The following is a 20,330-nucleotide window of genomic DNA, read 5'->3' as shown; positions in this document are numbered from 1 at the left end:
TTCATATTTTTAAATAAATAAAAAACAAACAAAAAAATAATCGAAAAACAGCACTTCAGTGTGGGTAATATATGTTACCTTTTTTGCATGAACAAATCAAACGTTTCGGAATCCCATGTCGGGAATATTTTCTTTTGAAAAATACGAACATGTGTATAGTTTCTGAATGGGTTTTGTAATAGATTTCGTGTGTTGAGAAAACTGCGAAAATTATTTTAAACGTTGAAAACAAATAATGATGATTCCATTTTGATGAGAATTGAAAAACAAATTAAGATAGATCACCTGTTTATATTGAGTCAAATGGTGATACAATATAACGTCTAATATTCCGATTTTCAAGGAAAAAATATTACTTATTACACCAACATTAAAATAAGATATAACTCACATGCATGAGAAGATTTTTGGATATTGTATTATATTTGGGCTATGATATAGTGTCTTATTTCAATAGGATTTTGTAAATAAATATGAAAGGACTATCCGTAAAATAAAATACTTTTTAGTGTGCAGTATTATTTATTTTGGTGAATGTAATAAATTGTTTTTATAAGAATATTTTTTAAGAAAGACTGAACATTTTTTGCATAAGTTTGACTGTTATTCAGTAAAATTCTTGAATTTCAAATAAATATTAAACAATATAATATTTTAATAAATTTGAAAGTACCTCATTTCAGCTAAATAGAACCCGTAGGTAGGCACCGATTTCTAGCAAAATATTTCTCTGCCCATTACTTAAATTTCAACTTCCGTGGCAACAGACGCCACGAGGTGACGCCATAGTCGGTAAAAGTTGTAAGTTCGTCTGTGATTTTGAGTGACGGTTTATTTGTAAACGATAGATTTTAAAAATGAAAAAATAGTTCATCATAGCACCCTTAAGAAACGCAAGAATAATATTGTTTTGATCGTTTCACGATGAGTTTCCTATCGGGAAAGCGGACAAAAGTTACAAGAGAAGAATTAGCATCTGACACTGGTCAAGGAATATGTATGTTTTTGTTTTGTAGTCATGGAGATTATTTTTTGTTTTAGTTTGTATTTTATATCAGTGAAATATCATAATTTATTCTTCGTTTTAGCCTCCCTCGCTATTAATAATACTAATTTGATGGAATTGCACAAAAACCTACTTCAGTCTAACATGACATTGACGGCATATGTGAACGAGAGTCGCAAGATGATTGCTGACCTGAAAATTTCAATTGCCATGACAAAAAAGCACCCTTCAGAAGTTCGTCGAGTTTTACAATAATATACTTTGTCAGAATACATAAATCTGGTAAGTTTAAAGTGATTTTTCAGTACAAACTGTTAATACAATAAATGTAAATTTATAAGGGAAAATATTGTGTTTTTATTCATTACATACTGCCAATCCATTTTTTCCATGACAAAAAACAAGTGATGCTTCTGTATTTAAAAATTCCTTTGATGTCTAAATATATTTATGTAGCGATTTGTATTTTGATCACTTTCTCTACAGAAGTACTAAAAAAGGTTCAAAATTATGCAAAGTTTTTAATTTAATACTCATTGGTATTATCTTCTTCCCCAATCCAACTCAACTTTATCCTTGAAGTCTGAATAAACTGAGAAAATATGTTTACTGTGTAGCTATAGTTATGTTACAACTAATAGACACCGAAGAATGTGTTTTTAATGAAATATAAACAATTTAGGTAAGTGGCAAGTTCAGCATTTTCTCGTGTTTTCCATATTTCTTGGTGTGAGGCTCATCCGCTAGTCTTGGCAGTTTGTAAAAACATCCATCTTGCTTTAGTTTTTGGAATATTGATGAGCATGATCCATGATGTATTTTAAATACTCAAATGTGGTCAGAACAATCAGCAAGTATGTATGAGGAAATGCATGAATGTGGAAGAGTCGAAGATTGTTTGCATACGTATTGGTGTGATGTTCTATTCTCTCTGCCTATCCCTCCGGCAAGTAGCATAATGGTTAGTTTAACAAGTAAAAAAAAATATCACCCAGACACTCGTGAGCCTAAGGGACTATGTGAATAGCTATCCCTTGGTTTGATTGCATCATTTTTTATTTGAATTATCTAACGTCCAAGTGACTCTGAAATCTAGCTACGGCTTATGCAACACCGCTTATCATGACCTTACTCAGGCTTCAACTTTCTAAGCTTCATAGCCGGTTCGATTCAGAGGCGGTTGATTCCTTTACTAAGTGATAATTTATGAGATTATGAATAAGTACTCAGTAAGTGTCTATGGTTTATAGAATGCTTGAACATAATGGGAATTTTTAAGAAAGAAAATTTATATTTTATTCTGTTCAAGGTCAATATGATAATAAAAGAGTATGTGATACTAAGTAATATATATTTGAGACTTTTTGGTGTTGGAATATTTCAGTTTCTCAAAATGCTTTACTAAGCATTATGCTGTAGCCCAGTAATTACATAACAAAGTTTCAGTTCAGTATTAGATGCTTGGTTTAGTTTTTAGGCAGCTGTTGCGGTCATTAATTGTCATTGCACAAACTTTACAAAGAATACGAAACCCACAAAGAATTAACAATAAATATGGGAGTCGAACACTGCAATATATCGTTCCGAACATTTTTAATTTGTTGCCAACGGATGTTAGAGGTCAAAATAAAATATGGAACAAAGGCAAAATAAAGGAATGGGTTAATGATCAAGAGTTAATTTTATGAAAATTGTAAAATGTTTATATTCTTAATTTTTCTCTTTTTTGTGTGTATATTAGGTTAAAATAGTGAAAAACAATAAAAAATGTGTTAAAAAAGAAATCCGACAAGACACACAAGGTGGCTTGGTCGGTCTCTGCAATTTTTTTCAAATATGTTTGAAATTGCGATTTAAATAAATGTATACAATATGTATTTCCGTGAGTACTGAGCAAGGATGGTGAATAGAATTGCAAGAAATCCATTAAATCAATATGAACGTATCGAATAATGAAATAATTTCAAAACAAGATAAAGAAAGCTTCTCGATTTTAGTAAGTTGTTACCTTTGAGTTAGTATTCTGCAGATCCCTGCATCGTGATCCCATGGATAAGCTCAACGTAATAAAATTATACACCCTCGGCTTCCATGACATACACTTCCTAAAACCCCATAATTAACCCCTTACTGCATGATTTTTTTAAAACTTGTAAAAAAAATATATGTGTAAATTATGAAAAAAAAAGACACGTATTTTTTTATTTTTCAAAAAAATTATTTTTACCTATATAAAATACAAAAAATTATTTTGGTCCAAATCTGGCACGCCATGCAGTTGTAGTAAAAAAAATACTGGAGTACATGACATGGCTTGGAATCGAAAACCAATATTCTTCGTGGAAATTTGTAAAGCAATTCCTGTCTTTATTCAGACATAAGTTTGTTTTGAATTTTTTGCAGATGACAAAGAAAGAATCAGCCTAAAAAATTTGGCCGATTAGGAGATTTTGACCCTCTTTACGAAAGTAAAAAGGGTCAAAATCTGGAGAATCTGGAGTTGCCATTACAGAGTTGTCGGCAAAATGCAGACATTTTGTTGATTTCCTCCCACCTATTGCACATCATGGTTTCGGAAATTAATGGGTTACCTAGATCAGGATTCTAATAATGACGTATAGAGGATAACTGTACTATAGGCATCATCATATTCCAATGAATTGTTCTATATCATTTTTCGACAATAAGATTGAAATGTCTGGTCTTTGGTTTGTCGAGTACAACCGTGATTCCAAAACTATCATTCCAAGATGTCGTCTTCAAAAAAAAAAATTAAAAATTGAAAAGGAGAATCTATATCGTCAAAGTCATTTGGAAACTCTAGATCTTCCAAAAATGCAATATCATCTGGTGATTTACACATATTTCGACTTCCCCACACAAACTTCTTGGTAGCAGAAGTTGAAGGAGCTTCTTGGACTTTGTTTTCTTCATCAGAACTGCTCTCATCGCTTTCTAGAATAATTACATTTTTGGGAGTACTCATTTGGGGGTAATCCTCATTATCTGACACATCATCCTCGCTGTCAAAACCGTTCTTTGGTATTTCTCTTGCATATTTTGTAGTGTTGTAGAAATTACGAGCGTCCATATTTAAAAAATAATTAAAATCGATAAAAATACACTTAACTTGGTTATTGGCATTATATAACTTATTTGACCGTATGTGCATTTTTTTTGACTAGTTGCATGATGGACCATATATGGACCAAAAACATTTTACACAATATTATCCATAATTTTATATGAAAGTGATAATTTTATTACTTAGCCGATGAAAATAATATTACACCAGTGTAATATAATTTTTATGGGGCTTTACAAACAAAAAACTTTAAAAAAAGACACTTTTGAATATCACGTTTGTGCAGAAAATCATAAACCGGCAGTTGAAAACAGTCGAACGCACATCTAGTACAATCAGATACATCTAGCAAGAAGTTTGACTACTAGTAATGCGGATCATAGATAAAACTTAAGTATTATTGCCGGAAACAAGAAATATTTTATTATTTTGTTGTTTTTTATGGCGAAAGATTATTTTGGATCATATATGAGCCAGTATGCGGTAAGGGGTTAAAAACATGATTTGTCAGCACCGCCTTAATCTTTTTGTGATGTTTTTAGCGAGAAGAAAAAAATCCACTAATTGATGTATAAACCTTGTACACAATAGGTAAAGTAAACAATAAATGCAACACCTATTTAAAAAAGTTTAAAAAAAACACTAACGTAAACCAACACACCTTCATTGCAAAAGATTCTACTTCAAATGCACACAAATACACTTACTCCAATAATCTTAGAGAAACATTACCCTCTATCCTTAAAACCCTAACTGTCCATCACATACCATTTCATCCTCCAATGCCTTCCTTCCTAGCATCAATGGTGGAGACTGACCGGAACATTTCGTCGTAACGATACGATGCGAGCATTCAGGCAGTCAGTACACCGAGCCGAGCGCTCCATCCGTAGTTTCGGATGCTCGGTGATGCTCGCCGCGAGCGATGTTACGACGAAATGCTTGGGTCAGTCTCCACCTTAAGAGTCTTGTATCATTCCTCACTTTGTTTGATTTTCATTTACATTTGACACTTATGTACAAGCACTATGTCCCCATAACTTTCAAACCTTCATTTAAGGTACAAATTGCCGGTCACTCACCAGTGTTTTTGGTTTAGAAAATACTTCTTCAAAGCAATAAGTCTGCCAGTGTACACATTTATTGCATGAATACTTAAATATAGTAAAAACTTGGATGAAAGTAGAACAATGTCAGTATTCCAGGTTTTAACTGTGAGGGGTAAAGGGATTAAAGATATTTTTATTTGTTTACAAACTGCATATATAAAACGGTGTACAAATATAATCTTTGAATTATTACATACATTTTATGGGGGCCATTGTGGGCTTTGATAATTAAGTTCTGAAAATTAAACGCCAAATCTATAAATAAATTATCACATATTGATTTTGGGAAATTAACCATCTAAGTCATTTTTAGAATATAACTTTGTTTTAAAATCACTATTAAAATTTATTATAACTTAATAATAATGTCTACCGGTTTCGAAGCTGTCTACTTCATTTTTAAGACTTATTAATAATTATTCTGAATTTGCCAATCACCTAATAGAAAATAATCACTCCTTTGATAAAAATAAAGGTCTACATATATTACACATATGTAATAGAGGACTTAAATTAGATTACTTAGAAATATTAGAAATTAAAAAGGCAATTAGTAATAATTTACGAGTAATAAATACACAAGTAAATGATTTTTCTAAAAATCTGTTATAAAATATGTTTCCAATCACTCATCATCCCTGATCCCTTTTGACTGTGACTGCCAATAAAAAAATAAAGCCACTCGAGATCTACCCAAGATACTTTGCATAACCATAATTTTTTTTGAATTTTGTTAAGTAGATAGTGTTAATCAGTCTTGATAAAGAAGCGGTTAGCTTCGAAACCGGTAGACATTATAATTAAGTTATAATAAAATATTTTGAGTGATTTAAAAATAAATTTATATTTTAATTGTAAAATGGAAAATCACAAAGTTATTGCATCAAGTTATATTTTTAGAATTAAATTGCATTTTTTTTTAATACAAAGAATCGATAATTATTTCAGTACTATTTTCCAGATAGATATGGCGTCCCGTTCTCCTAAAAGCTCGGCTCAAATCCACAAGACCAAGTCTTCCAAGGATGAGAGCAAGGACGCCCGAATGAACGCAATCAACAACAATGTCCTTCGCGTGTCGCCGAGGCGTCAGGCGAACCTCTTCGCCGATTGGTACAAGAAGCTCGTGGACTCCGACCGCAGCAGCTTGTGCCTGTACTTGTCAGATAATGCCACTCTCCAGTGGTTCGGGAGGACCATCAAGACGAAAAAGACCATCTCCGGATTCCTCAAGTACGACATGCACTGCACCAGCCATCGGGTCACCTCTGTCGAAGTCTGCGGACCCATCGCTGTCAGGGGAGAGAGAGAAGAAAGTCGATTGCAAAAGTGAGTTATGGAAATATATATATATTTTTGTAATGAACATTTTTTAAAAAGGAATAACCGCAAAGCCTCTACTTTCAGAGACTTGTCTGAAAGTAGGATAGTAAGGATAGCGAAAGTAAATGTAAAAAATGCTTCACAAACACCCAGACCAATTGAAAATAAACCTTTCTTGAATTTATCTTTGTAATTGGCGGGAATCGAACCCGTGATGCCAATTTTGCTGTAGAGCTAACATGCCATGGCTTCTAATAAAAATGATTATTAACACGGCACATAATTAAACTTAAATAGGATTCATCATGTCTATGGATTGGCAGAAAGCCAAAGCCAAGTTATTGATACTGATTTGTGGAAAAATATCCCTGTTCTTATGCGTAGTGTCAGTTGTTAATTATTTTATTTGTTTGGGAATTGTACAGCTTTACATTTTAAAAAGTACATAATCAAAAATAGTGACATTAACAATAATAAACATTACATTACATTATAAAAGTAGTTAATAAAAATACATTAAAAGTACATTAATAAAAATATTATTGAAGATAATATAATTGTATATTACATTTGCATACATACTATATTTTGTCCGCCTCCAAAGTGTAGTAGTTAGCGCTCTAGGCTACCTTAGCTGGAGGTCCGGGGTTCGATTCCCAAGAGAGTCAAAATAAATATTAGTGATTTTTCAGTCTAATATTGATTCAATATCACCCTGGACTGAAGCGCAAGGCTGATCATCTTGTCTTTGTGTATTTAACAATCAAGATAACTCTGCTTTTATACAATGCAGTGCCCAATGCACCATTGGGTGCGGATAAAAGTTAGAATAAGTGTAGTATCACAAACCAATATCAATTCATGGTTTATTAGAATTGTGTTTCATCCAAAAACTTTTTAATGAATTTCATATCGAGAGAATGATAGTTTTAAGAAAAAACAACATTTGGTGAAACGAGTTAGAAATATAAAATGGCTCTACTTACGATAACCTATATATTTTCCATTTTTTTCCTTTTTCCCTTTTCAACATGTCATTATACTGTGATAAAAAAAGCATTTTTTAATTGTGAACTATTTTACTTGGAACTTTTTTAAATCTATCAAATCAAATGTGCATATTTAGATGCGGAAAGTAATTTTTAAACAAACCAATATATTTGTTCATATTTCAGGTGCCCTCCTGTGGAAGACGACGAAGTGTTGGCAACACCGCTGAACAGCGATACTCCATCGGGAATCCTCAACGCCTGCCTCAACCGAGTGTCGCTGAGGAGTCTCTCCGTCAAGAGATCTCGAGCTTCCTCCTCCAGCCCCGACAGTCCGGTCGCCTGCGTCAAGAGATCTAGATTTGACAAAAGTCCGGGTCAAAACATGGAAGTGGAACCGGATTTATCGAGCGCCGCGAGGGTGCGATCAGGAGCCAGATCGCTTTTCAAAAGTGAGAAAAAAACCAGTGGAGGAAAAGGTGACAAATCAATCACGGTTCTGGAAGAAGGCCAAGGCGATTGTTTGCCATCGACAAGCGGTTTGAACAGTCAAAGAAAGCGAGCGAAGGAAAAAAATGACGAATTCTTCTCCCAACTCCCGCACAGCTACATGGAAGCTCGCTGCGTTATAGAATTTACAAAGAGCAGGATCAAACGCGGGGCGGAGCTGTTGAAATGGGAGAGACAGTGCAAGCTGCAAGTGGCCTATACCGAGGACCCGATGTATGTCGGTGAATACATAATTTGGACCATAATTTACAGTGACAATAATAAGTGCCGTAGGAATCTGCTAGCGGCGTTTGAAGCCGTAGCAAACGAGTGACCGTTACATTTAGTGCAGAAACTATTACATGTACATTATTCTATGTCCAGTTACTTTACATATATAGTTTTTATAAATTGTTGGCGATTCAGAATAGAAAATATTATTTGTAAATAAGTATATTGTACCAGTGTTGAAATCGTGTCACATTTTATGTAGAATTTTATTTTTTTAAATTCTAAGAAATTATCAGTGTTTTTAAAGCGGCCTAGATTCGTATGCGATTTATATACGTACACAACAATTCCATGCTTCCAATATACCTACTACCTTTTTTTTTTTTATTAAAATGTTAGGTTAAAATTTTGGTACGTTTTACACATTGATGCTCAATGTACCAACCTACTAATTACAGAGATAATATTTTGTTTTTTTTTTGTTTATGTTTTGAATTTTTTTTTACAAGGATCATATATTTTTTCTTTTTAATATAGTCATTACTTAGATAAGTCAAATAATAAACATAGTGACATTTTTGTCTTCGTCATACATATTAAACTTTAAAGAATTTCTCTTGGAAAATAGTAATTAGTACGTTTATGCGCCTAAACATTGATACATACATGGGGGGCCATAGAAATAAATAGCCAAGTGTCCACTTTAATATATGTACATATATGAATTGATTGAATTTTTGTGAAAGTAAATTCTTTCAATACTTAAGATTGTAAAATTCAATACTGAATTAAAAAAAGAAGTGTGTATAATATTGTTAATTTAAAATCTCCAGTGGATAATTTATTTTTTTTCTTCTATGCCCCTTAAATAATGTCTTTATTTTAGTACATGCAAATACTTGATATTTGAAGAAAGCAAAATTACATGATATTTTTAATTGACAAACTTTTGATTGAAGTTTGATTCTATTTTGCTTAACACAAAAACTTGACATTCCTAATTCTTAATTTTTTTTCATTATGTTCAAAGTAGATTTTTTAAATTCCGTATAAATTAATTAATTTCTTTCGAGGCCGATACAGTATTTAGTAGACTATATTAAAGTTAAGATACACGCTATCTTAGAGTAGAAGTCATGTCACAATATATTTTTCTGAAGTTAATCTCCAGTTCTAGAAGGTTCAATAATTATTATTACTTTTAAACTATCTTTATTATTTAGTGTTCTACCAAAACACTTATTCCTGGTTTTTAGGGAGTTTATTCTCAAAGACACAAGGGGGTCCATTGCCCTCACAAATGCCTTACATATTGTAGATTGTGATGTGTGATGGTGCAAAGTGTCTCCTACCTCATACCTCGTGATTCTTGGCATCATTTAGTACAGCGTGCTGCAGGTGGTTTAAACTCCTGCCTTGTATGCATCCAGCCCATTTTTTCATTCCTTCAAAAAGCTGACTGCAAAATAAAGAAAAAAGGTTTACTGATTTTTCTAAATTCTCATTCATGTCTTATGACGCATTGGATACTGCGCTAAATTAAAGCACGGTTATCTTGCTCGTAAATTACACTAAGGTAGATCAGCCTTACACTTGGGGTGTCCGGGTAATTTTAATTGCAGTAGAAAAAAATATTTTTGCCCTGTTGGAAATCAAACTTGTAACCTCAGACATGTTATTCAAATGCGCTAACCACTACACAATGGACGTATTTTTTTTCCAAAATTCCTTACAAAATGTACATTATGGTCTTTAGACTCCCTTGATAGTTTTTAAACAATTATGATAATTACTGTTGTAAAATAGGATTTTTCTTAATTTTTGTCGAAGAATCTTCGTAAATCATTATTCTTTTTATCTGCGCTTTGTAAATATTCGCTACAAAAAGTGTTTTTTTTAAGTTCGATAGAATTCGAATAGTTTTAATACTCTTGAGTCATTTAATGCGACAAAGGCTCTTTATTGAAGAAATTAAGCAAATATATATAGATATTTTTTTGTATTGCATCTATTGCATTTCCATCTATCCATTACATTTCATTACCTACTACTCAGGATACTAATTTTCCTATTTAGTTTACTATTTTCAATACTTAAGCTTTTTTCAGTGTATGACTGCAGAACCCTGGGTAATATTCTTTTGCAGTCGTAGATTAAATACTGACAGGTGCCGTGGCATAGTTGGGTAGATGCTCGACTGTGAAACTGGTGTCGTGGATTCGATTCCCTGCAATTGCAAACTAAATTCAAGAAAGATTTATTTTGAATTGGACTGGGCGTTTGTGATGTATTTTTCACATTTATCTTTCCTGTCTTGACTATTCTACCCACAGAAAAGCCTCTAAGGGTTTGTGGGTCATTACTTAAAAAATAGAAATCTCTTAATTGCCGGTTGGGCTTTTGTTGCATTAAGCGACCCATTTTAGATCTGACTTTACTAATACCTTAAATCCTATGTATTAACAATGATAACATGTATTATTTTTTTTTTACTGTTGATCAATAAAGTAATTGTGATATTTAGAATGCTCAAATGTAAAAAAATGGCGTTTTATCGATTTTATCACATTTGAAATGAATAAGTTCAAAATAGTTCCTATGTTACAATTTTTTAACGATTTGAACTGTTTTAGCATTTTATGGCAGTAACTGATTGAAAGAGGATAGAATTCAACATAACATGATGCTATTTCATATTAATAATGATCCTTTCTTATTTTATCAAAACCAAAAAACAGTCTGTACTCAAACATTCCTAAAGAAAATAGTTCAAATTCCTTTTTTATATGTAACCTAATTTTACTGATGTATTTTTGGAAGTACAAATATTACTGGTATTTTTTTTAAATATTTCTTTTTAATTATCAGATTCAATGCCATATGTATCCAGGAGTTAAAAAGAGCTACGCATTACTGTTAGGTGCTTAAATATTATTTTAGATTAGCTAGTCCGCCTTTCACTGCAAAAGAAGCGACGGTAGTAGTGTAGTAGTAGTATTATCCCTAATTGTCTGGAATAAAATTGGAGGGATTAAAAGATGCAATTTTATTTCAGATAAATCTTTATCTGTGGTCTCAATCTTGTGGATTGGTCTGCAGCAACAAATGAAATCTCCTTCGCCATTCCGGTTTATTCTAATTCTATCAGATAAATATATATATTTTTTTAATTTGGCAATTTGATTTTTGGATCGTTAATAATAATTATATATTGACAGTAATTATCTTTACTGTTACACATTCTTCAATCAATAAACTGCGGTTTTGTATATTAAAAAAAAAAACAAAAATACCGGGATTTATTGTGAATTAAGAAATTCTATGTGGAAATCACAAAGTATTTGGGATTATTTTGGTCTAGATTGAACTACTTTCTGGTACAGATTTCAATGATAAAGTCCACCAACCCGCCGAAATAGTAACTGGGTTAAATAAAAGATAAAAAATATATTTTGTAATATTTTAAAATTATACTTTTGTGTATGGTTATATGTACGTATTTCATATTGGGACCATTTGATAGTGTATGTTGTTGTTCCTCGAGGTGTGAAACATTTTCAAATTTTTATCGTTTGATTGGGATGGATGTAATCAATTTATTTCCAGTGAAATTTTACAATGTCTTTTTTTTCTTTCTTATTATTGATTAATTCTAAGGTGAAGTGAAGAAGTTTTATAAAGAGAAAATTGTCTGGGTCCAGTAGGTTTTTAAAAAGAAAGCATTTAAAAAAGACTGAAGAAAAAAAAAAGGAAAAATGTGCCAAAATAATGTGAAAAAAAAAACAGTTTTTACTGAAGCAAAATTCCTTATTTGTATCCCATGATGTTATAAATTAAATAAATTTAACAACCGAATTTTTGACTTTCATTTTTATTTCAGGTATTATAAAATATAAAGTAAAAAAAAAAATAAAAAAAACATTGCCATGCATTATTTGCATTTTGTTATTGTTGATGAACACATATCTCATGTATGATAGTCAGATATGCTAGCCATTAATTACAGTATGTGGGGAGAAATAATTGAAATTATTAATATTTTATGCTATCATCTACCTACATAGGTGCAACAAGTCATCCATTATTTAGAGTAATAATTTTACACGGTAATATAAAACAATGATTTATGTATAAAACCAAAACACTTGTGAAGAACACTTTTGAATCTATTAATGTGGACACAACTAGTTTCGATTACTACAAATGTTCTCATCAACATGCGAAAATATAAACAGTTTGCATTTTCTGTTACTGACAAAATCTGAAGTTCTCAAAACTAGTAATTAATAAACTTAAAAATGTTTTTTGTACAAGTATTTTATTTTTATATTTAAATCTTGTTAATGCCAAATTAATTAAAAAAAATATTGATATACCGACACAATTTGTACTACTTTACATAAGTAAATACCACTATTTCTTCAAATCTACTGTGACGCGTGTTTCTATGCATTCTGCATTAAAACACGTGTCACAGAAGATTTTAAGAAATAGTGGTATTTACTAAGTAAAACTTAAATTAAAAATGGATAGTTTTCACCACAAAGTGACTGCCGAATCAATTAATGAAATTAAATACATTTCTTCTGTGAAATCTAGTCTGAATTTATATCAGGTAAATTATTTATAAAACAACCTATAATTTCCCTTTAATTCAAAGGTATCCTGAAAACTGACCTAAATATGTATGAATATTTAGGTTTAAAATACCACAAGAGGATATCCCGGAGTAAGGATAGTAAAATTTATTGTGGTTAAGCTTCCTAGACTATCATTCAGTGTACTAACACATTGTGAACTTGGTTAACTTGGAGGGAATCCATTTCTGTATTCCTGATAACTGTCTTTGGTTTTGGGAGGTTAATTCTCCCATCTGATGAGTAGAATCAATAAAAATGTTGATTGAGAGAGTACGGCCAACCCCAAGGTAGACGACTTCCGGGTAGACCACCAAAGAGATGGATCGACACCTAGGAATCAACCTCGTAAGAATCCCTCATAAAAATAGGCCACAAGGCCTAAACCAAGAAGAAGAAAAGAAAGTGGTATCCTTTAGAGATAAAATGGATATCCGGTAACTATCTGGATTGTTTTACTATCCGACCAGATACCGGATAGTGAAAAAATATCTAATTTTGTTTAAATTAATGCAATTAATGCTGCTTTCCATATTACATATGTAGATAGGCATGATATTTAATCAATAATAGCATATGTCGCTCACTCCTTTCAACAACGTCACATAAAAAAAAAAAATATTTTTCAGGAGATCGTTTTTAATGTTTAAGAATATAATAAAATGTATTAAAAATACAGTATCTACTCAATGAATTAGGGCCACGCAGAATTTCGCGCAATTTCTCAATTCAAACAGGAATAACTCAGAGAAAACCTTGAATAAAACAACATTGAATTTTATTTACACATGAACACTTTATTACGCTTAAATTATGCATATATTTTCATATAAATATAGTGAGTATTTAGTATTTCCACCTTTGGCAGAAATAACTGCCTCAATTCTTTTTGGCATACTTAAAATGCACTGTTTTATCATGTTTTTATTTCTTCGTCTTCTGACCAAATTTTTTGAATATTTTTTTTTAGATAGTCTATTGTCGGATTTGGATATGAGTATACCTTATTTTTTAACATGCTCCATACGTTTTCTATAGGATTAAGGTCCAGAGAATTTCAAAGGCAGATTTTTGATAGACAAAAATTTTATTATTGATTTAGCCCGGTGGCAAGGTGCCCCATCCTGCATGAAGGTGTATGCACCTTCTGTTGGGTCGAGTGTATGGTAGAAGGGCAATAAAATTCGTTCGAGGACCTGCTTATAGGAATTTTGGTTCATTGTTCCTTCCACGAAAAACAACGGCCCAGGTAAATTGTTAATAATACATGACCATATCATTGTTGCAGGGGGGTGTTTGATAACTTTTACCACACAGGCCTCTTTGTAACGTTCCATTGGTGTTCTCCTGACGAATCGACGGCTCTCTGTCACGGCTTCTAACCGGCACTCATCACTAAAGATGACCTGAAAAATAATGAAAATTTAAGTTTAATTCAAATATATAAGTTTATTTACTAAAATGATATGTTGAAAATACAATTTAAATAAATACCTTTTTCCAATCATCTACCGAGTAATTTCGATGTAGCCTGGCCCATTTTAATCGATCCGCTTTCATTCGTGGTGTCAATTTTGGTACTTTTATAGGGCGCCTGCATTTCAGATTTACTTCGTAAAGACGTCGCCTTAGTGTTGATACCGATATATTTATACCCTCTTCTTCCAATTTTATTTTTAATGTTTTTGCTGATGCACTACGGTTTTCTAAGGCACTTTGAACGATTTTTCGATCAGTCCTCGGTGTTGTTTTTCTAATCCTACGACAGTTCTTTCGCCGATTGCTGGTCGCGGGTGACTGATTTTTTATTGATTTTGAAATTCTGTCCACTGTTTGACGAGAAACGTTTTCTTTTTTTGAAATTTCTCTATTAGATAGTATTCCTAATTTCAGTAGCACTATAACACTAGACTTTTTTTCCTCAGAAATGTCTTTACTTTTTCCCATTTTGTCCTTTTCAATAAAAACACTTGTGTTTACAAAAAAATTTTATACTTTATGAACTAAAATTAAAAATTTAGTTTTTTTCACAAGACACGATAACTATATAACCTCTCTGAACAAAACAACAACCAGAACTCAAGAAACTTCACTAATAAATGAGATAGGACTATTTTTTGAACTTTCAAATATCTGTCTACCTGTGCTAATTAGGGACCTTTCTCAGAAAAAGGGTTTGAAATTTTGTAAAGGCTTAAATAATCCAGGTATGTTTTACATATTATTGAAGGTAATATACATGATATTAGATGTCAATAGAAAACTTAAAGTATTTATGTAAAATAAATATAATAATCCAAAAGATTTCAGAGTATTCAAAAAAATAATGGGTGGCCCTAATTCATTGAGTAGATACTGTAAATATCAAGCCACTTACTGAACTTTTTACTGTGCAAGAGATCTTTTTAGGTAAAACCTGAAGGTTTACTCCATTTGAAAAATATTTAGTATTAAAAAAAATAATTCAACAATACCTTTTCTTCAATATGCAAAATCAACACTTTCTGCCCTGTAGCGGGTAAATATAAGGTTAAAAATATGCCGCTTTTGCTGGGATATATTGCATTTTCTGGGCATTCCGAAAACATGCACAACTGAAAATTGACAATTTTTGATTTATGACGTTCTTGAAAGGAGTGAGCGATATACGACCATACTCCTGGACAGGTTAATATTCAAATATTAAAGGCTCTGCATTTGTGGGCAAAAGGCGATTGCGCTTCTTTTCATAGACAAAGCCGGCTTCAGAAAACAACCTCTCACTATAAACGGTGATGCATGGAGTTTAAAGGTAAATTCTTGCAAACTTTGTCAAGTTTGGATATTGTTTCGCATTGTTGACCACTAATATTAAGGATAGGAATATCCGGCCAAATCACTATCCGTTTCATAACTAGTATCCTTACTCAGTCGACTAGATTCTCTCACTCTTTCATTTTAACTGTCCGTTGAAATTGGAGAAGGGGAAGCGTTTTACTTTTTCGTCTGATCTAGGTCAATTTGCTCTGCCGTGCTTAAAAAAGTTTAACTTCCAGATAATGCCGGAGAGAAAAATCACATCAAATAATATTTTGAATATTGAAAGCATTAACTTTATGGATCATACTGATATATTATTTTGAGAAATAAAAAGATTTGAAAACTTTAGTACACTAAGACCTCACTTTGCGTTGTAGATATGTTCCAAAATATCGCGACGCAAATTGAAACAACGTAAAGCGAATTGTTATTTTCCATTGGAAATCATATAAACATCAAAGATAGCGAAAATGAGTCATAATTCAGTAACGACGCAACTTCGAAAAAACGCAAAGTGAAACGATGCAAAGCGAGGTCTGAGTGTATACAGTACTGTAATATGTATTGCTACTCAAGTACTGTAATATGTAATAAATAAAATGCAAAAAGTATACAGCAAATGATGTATACATACCTCACAATAAATAAAGTCATATGGTACTTCATTAACATTAGAACCGAATGAACAAGAAAAAACACAAAAGTAACACACACAGGTACTGTATTACAAATTTCTTGGCAAATTCGAACTTTTCCAAATCCGAACAGGCCACAGTCCCAATTAGTTCGGATTTCCATGGAGCTTAAGTTGTTAACGCCAGTAGCCTATTTGTACATAATATTTATTTATTTATTTAAACTTCATGTACAGAAAAGAAATAAGTACATTGGCGGGCTTGTTGCTAAAAAGCAATTTCTTCCAACCAACCCAAAACAGACTAGTGATATTGATCAAAACGATTGATACCATAAAAATAGCTGTTTGCAATAAGAGGGTAGATAGTACGTGAACATTAAAAAAAAAACATAAATTACAAATTGATGATAGTAAAGAAGGCAAAGAAAAAAAAGAAGTTTAGGGAAGGAGGTAGAGGGAAAAACTAAGGGAGGAGGTTTGATGGACAATTAGGTTTCTGATGATAAATAGTAATGTCTCAGACGTTTCTTGAAAATTATTAGAGAAGGTGCATTTTTTACAAGGAGAGGTAATTCATTCCATAGTCTGGCCGCTTGGAGATAGAAGTATGATGTGTTATGGTTCTTTCTTGGGAAGAATGAAGTGATAGACCATGATTTGAGAGGTATATAATTTTTTTAACAAGATATTTGAAAAGTACTTATTTAAACAAGGATAAACATATAGAAAACAAGGAATTATGCATTAGCCTGAAATATGGTAATTATTATCGCTTTATACTTAGGAAGTGACATATTCCAGATAACGGTATAGTCCGGGAAATCATTCCCGAGGTTTTGCATTCGGTGCATAGGAGTATTGAATCCAGACACTGTCCGGCTGGTATTGCACTAAAATATATTATGGTTTCTCGTGTTTCTAGCAAAAAAAGGGGCGTAAATATTTATTATTTGCAATAATAAGGGACCCATCATGATGTATGGAATCGAAAGTAGAGCAGACACCGCTGTCACAAAAAACGCGCTTAGAGTGTCAGAAATGAAGATTCTGAGAAGCATAACAGGCAAGAGTCTTCGAGATAGAATCAGAAATGTCAGGATCAGGGAAATATGCGAGATCGAAGATGTCGTTAGGTGGGGAAGGCAACGAGGGAGACAATGGTATGCGCATGTGAGGAGAATGGAGCCATCCAGACTCCCCCACATCGCACAGTACGGCCAACCCCATGGTAGACGACTCCCGGGCAGACCACCAAAGAGATGGGCCGATAGCTGGGAATCGACATCGCAGGAGGCTAATGCCTTTTAAAAACAGCCGCGAGGCCTATAATAATAATAATAAGAAGAAGAATAATAAGGGACAGTCTAAAATATTATTAAAATTTTATTATAAATTAATCAGATCGAATAGTTTTCTCCTGTCACTCAATTTTATTAAATTTAGTATCAGAAGTAGTTGATTATAATGTAAATAATCCCCAGGTGAATTTATTACTTCGAAAATTGATTTTGTGCCCTTTCTATTGATTCTGCGCACATTTAACTGCTGATTCAAATGTAGCTATTGATTACAGCTGCGCTCCAATGTTCTACTGTGGAAGCTTGAAACAGTTTACCCCAACCGCTTAAGGGTGCTAGCAGTATTTTTCTACATTAAAAATATTTTTAAAAAAATAATACAAATTTTTAAAATTGGAATACATATTGCATAAAAAAAAATCTTTTGAGTTTAACCTCATTTCATTTGGGCAATTTATTAAATTAAAGATTTTGATAATCAATAAATTATATCAACTGAAATATTAAAAGCTTTAAAAAAAAAACTCTGTAATGAAGATTATTAATAAACACCCGTTACTATATTAATAAAATATATTATGTTTTTAAAGAAAATATTAAATTACATTAAAAAAAATATGGCCCTTAATTATTTAATATTAATATACCTTACGTATTGTATGTATATAGTTTAATAGTAGGCATAGGAAATATATTTCGCAATAGTAGTAAAACATAAAATAAAAAGATTGATAAAAATTCATGTATTTAAACATAATCTAATTCGCAAGAATTTTCACGCCTACAAACTTTTTTTCTCTACAGAGGATTTCAATATCAAGTACATATTTTTACTATACATAAATTTACAAGCTACAAAATAAGAAATAGTGCAAAAAAATCGTTAGTTCTTATTCGACCATGTAAGTAAATTGTAGGATATTAATAATCATAAGAAATAATAAAAATGATATGCAAAAAAAACTTACTTGGGAATGTTGACCCGGATCAGATGTTGAGTGAGTTCACAGTTCAGCAAAGTTTTATTTTCACATTTTGAAGGGACTTCGTCTAGAACTTACGGTTAAATATTTGTAAAAAGGTTCTGAGGGCTTTCAAGTTATATTTCTCATCATTAAAATGGAAGAAACACATATACTTTTTATACAATCGTAGAATTAGGTTCACGTCAGCACCACCGGAATAGCGATTGCCGGCCTGGCATTTTGTAAATGTCATTGCCCTTGAAAAAGTGGCGGGACCGTTGCGCTAGACATAACTGGAGATATTTTTTTTGCATTCTCAACACTTTTTTTTAAATTTATCATTTTATTTTATAAGGTTCCTACCTACTCCCAATATACCATTTTCGAGCTTTGCCTTTCCGATACCTACCGTATTAATTCTGTTATAAAACATCACTAATTAAATATGATTTTATTTAAATATTTTTGTTTTACCATGTGAAAAGTCAAAGTTCGTTGTTTTCGGATAATTTAAAATATAAGTATTCAGTGTTAAAAGTTTCAATAAATGAGAAATAAGGGTAGATTTTATGGAGAACCCGTATTTATTGTATATCAATAATTTATTACTGTTAATATAAAACAAAACGACTTTTATGATTCTATTGAATTTGTTTATTTTTGTAACAGCTGTCACCTTGCGAGGGTGTTTTTACTGTGTCGAAGAAAGGCGGTATATTTAAATATGTGTAACCGGTTTTTTTCGACACAGTTTAACTTTAGTACAAAAATTGTTTACAATAGTGAACAAAATTGGTTTTGTACTTTAGTACAAAATTTGTATACAGCAGTAAAAAAAAGGATTGTTCTATTATGAGGTGAGTGAATATTTCTAAGCTGTGCGTCTGAAACACGCGTTTAAAATAATTGGCTTCTTTGCTATGGATTCAAAAGGTTTATTATATTGTATTTAGGAATGTATGGTCTTCTGTCGGTACGTCTAAAACTAGTAATATTTTTTAGTAATATTGTTTGTGAAGATTTTTCTTAAACTAGCAATATTTTTTTGGTAATTTCGTTTACGAAGACTATTCCACAAATACTTAAAGTGCTTGTTAAGTTTGTTAAGGTCCGAATCCAACTTTTGCAATTCATTTATGTCAATATCCATTATTCGTTGTCTGTGGGGTTGATTGTGTTGATTTTTCCATTTCTTTGACTCCTCGGGGTATATTGATTCTAAAATAACAAAGAATGTCATCAGAATCAAAAGTTCTAATATTTTGTTTGGCAATTTTATAGTTTAATTTTTAAATTCATGAAGTTGTTGCAGGGATAAGGTAATTAAATAATCACTCTATTTAAACATATCTAAAAGCGAAAATAAAATTATATTTGTTGGTTCATTAATAAGATTAACATTCGGATCTAATTATTCTAACGTGTATTAATCAATATTTTTCATATGGATAGGAATTAGAATCAACAAAGTAAATGGTAATTTGATAACTAAATTACATAGATAGTACCTACTTACTGCTTATCCAATATAGTGTTGCCAGGTGATCTGGGAATAAAATCGGCCATGTTTAATTTTAGAGGCTACAGTGAAAAAATTCAAAACATTTTATTTCCAGATGTAAGTTTTTATTTGATCAAACGTAATATATTTAGATATTAACTTTGGTTACAGAAAACTGGAAATTTTTATTCGAACAAAACAATTCGTGATACTTTGTGTTACAATTTCAAAAATGTAGATTATAGGTACATGTACGTTATA

The 20,330-nt window shown here is 31.7% G+C and overlaps 1 protein-coding gene and 1 long non-coding RNA gene across 3 annotated transcripts; one reads left to right on the top strand and one right to left on the bottom strand.

Annotated features, from left to right (window-relative positions):
• Positions 1–741: 741 nt before the first annotated feature.
• LOC148313169 (uncharacterized) lies at positions 742–9,710 on the top strand. 2 transcript variants are annotated; one of them, XM_088266231.1, is made up of 4 exons: positions 742–997; positions 1,089–1,688; positions 6,162–6,529; positions 7,699–9,691. In XM_088266231.1, the coding sequence occupies exons 3-4, from the start codon at positions 6,168–6,170 to the stop codon at positions 8,333–8,335; spliced, it is 999 nt and encodes a 332-aa protein (XP_088122357.1). In that variant the 5' UTR covers positions 742–997; positions 1,089–1,688; positions 6,162–6,167; the 3' UTR covers positions 8,336–9,691. The 2 variants fall into 2 exon arrangements, with proteins under 2 accessions (XP_088122357.1, XP_088122348.1); XM_088266222.1 differs by having other exon boundaries at positions 746–997; positions 1,089–1,288; positions 7,699–9,710.
• On the bottom strand, positions 6,356–18,767 carry LOC148313168 (uncharacterized). Its single transcript, XR_015838121.1, has 4 exons — positions 18,572–18,767; positions 9,592–9,691; positions 7,676–7,868; positions 6,356–6,492 (listed from the first exon to the last, which is right to left on the bottom strand). It is a non-coding gene; the product is annotated as an uncharacterized LOC148313168 (long non-coding RNA).
• Between the last annotated feature and the right edge of the window lie 1,563 nt (positions 18,768–20,330).

The sequence above is a fragment of the Brachycentrus maculatus genome, unplaced genomic scaffold (genome assembly GCF_059751285.1).
Source record: "Brachycentrus maculatus isolate JH-2025_06_01 unplaced genomic scaffold, ASM5975128v1 h1tg000017l, whole genome shotgun sequence".
Taxonomy (NCBI): domain Eukaryota; kingdom Metazoa; phylum Arthropoda; class Insecta; order Trichoptera; family Brachycentridae; genus Brachycentrus; species Brachycentrus maculatus.
Note: the sequence above shows the minus strand (reverse complement) of the source record. Positions and strands in the feature narration are given on the sequence as shown.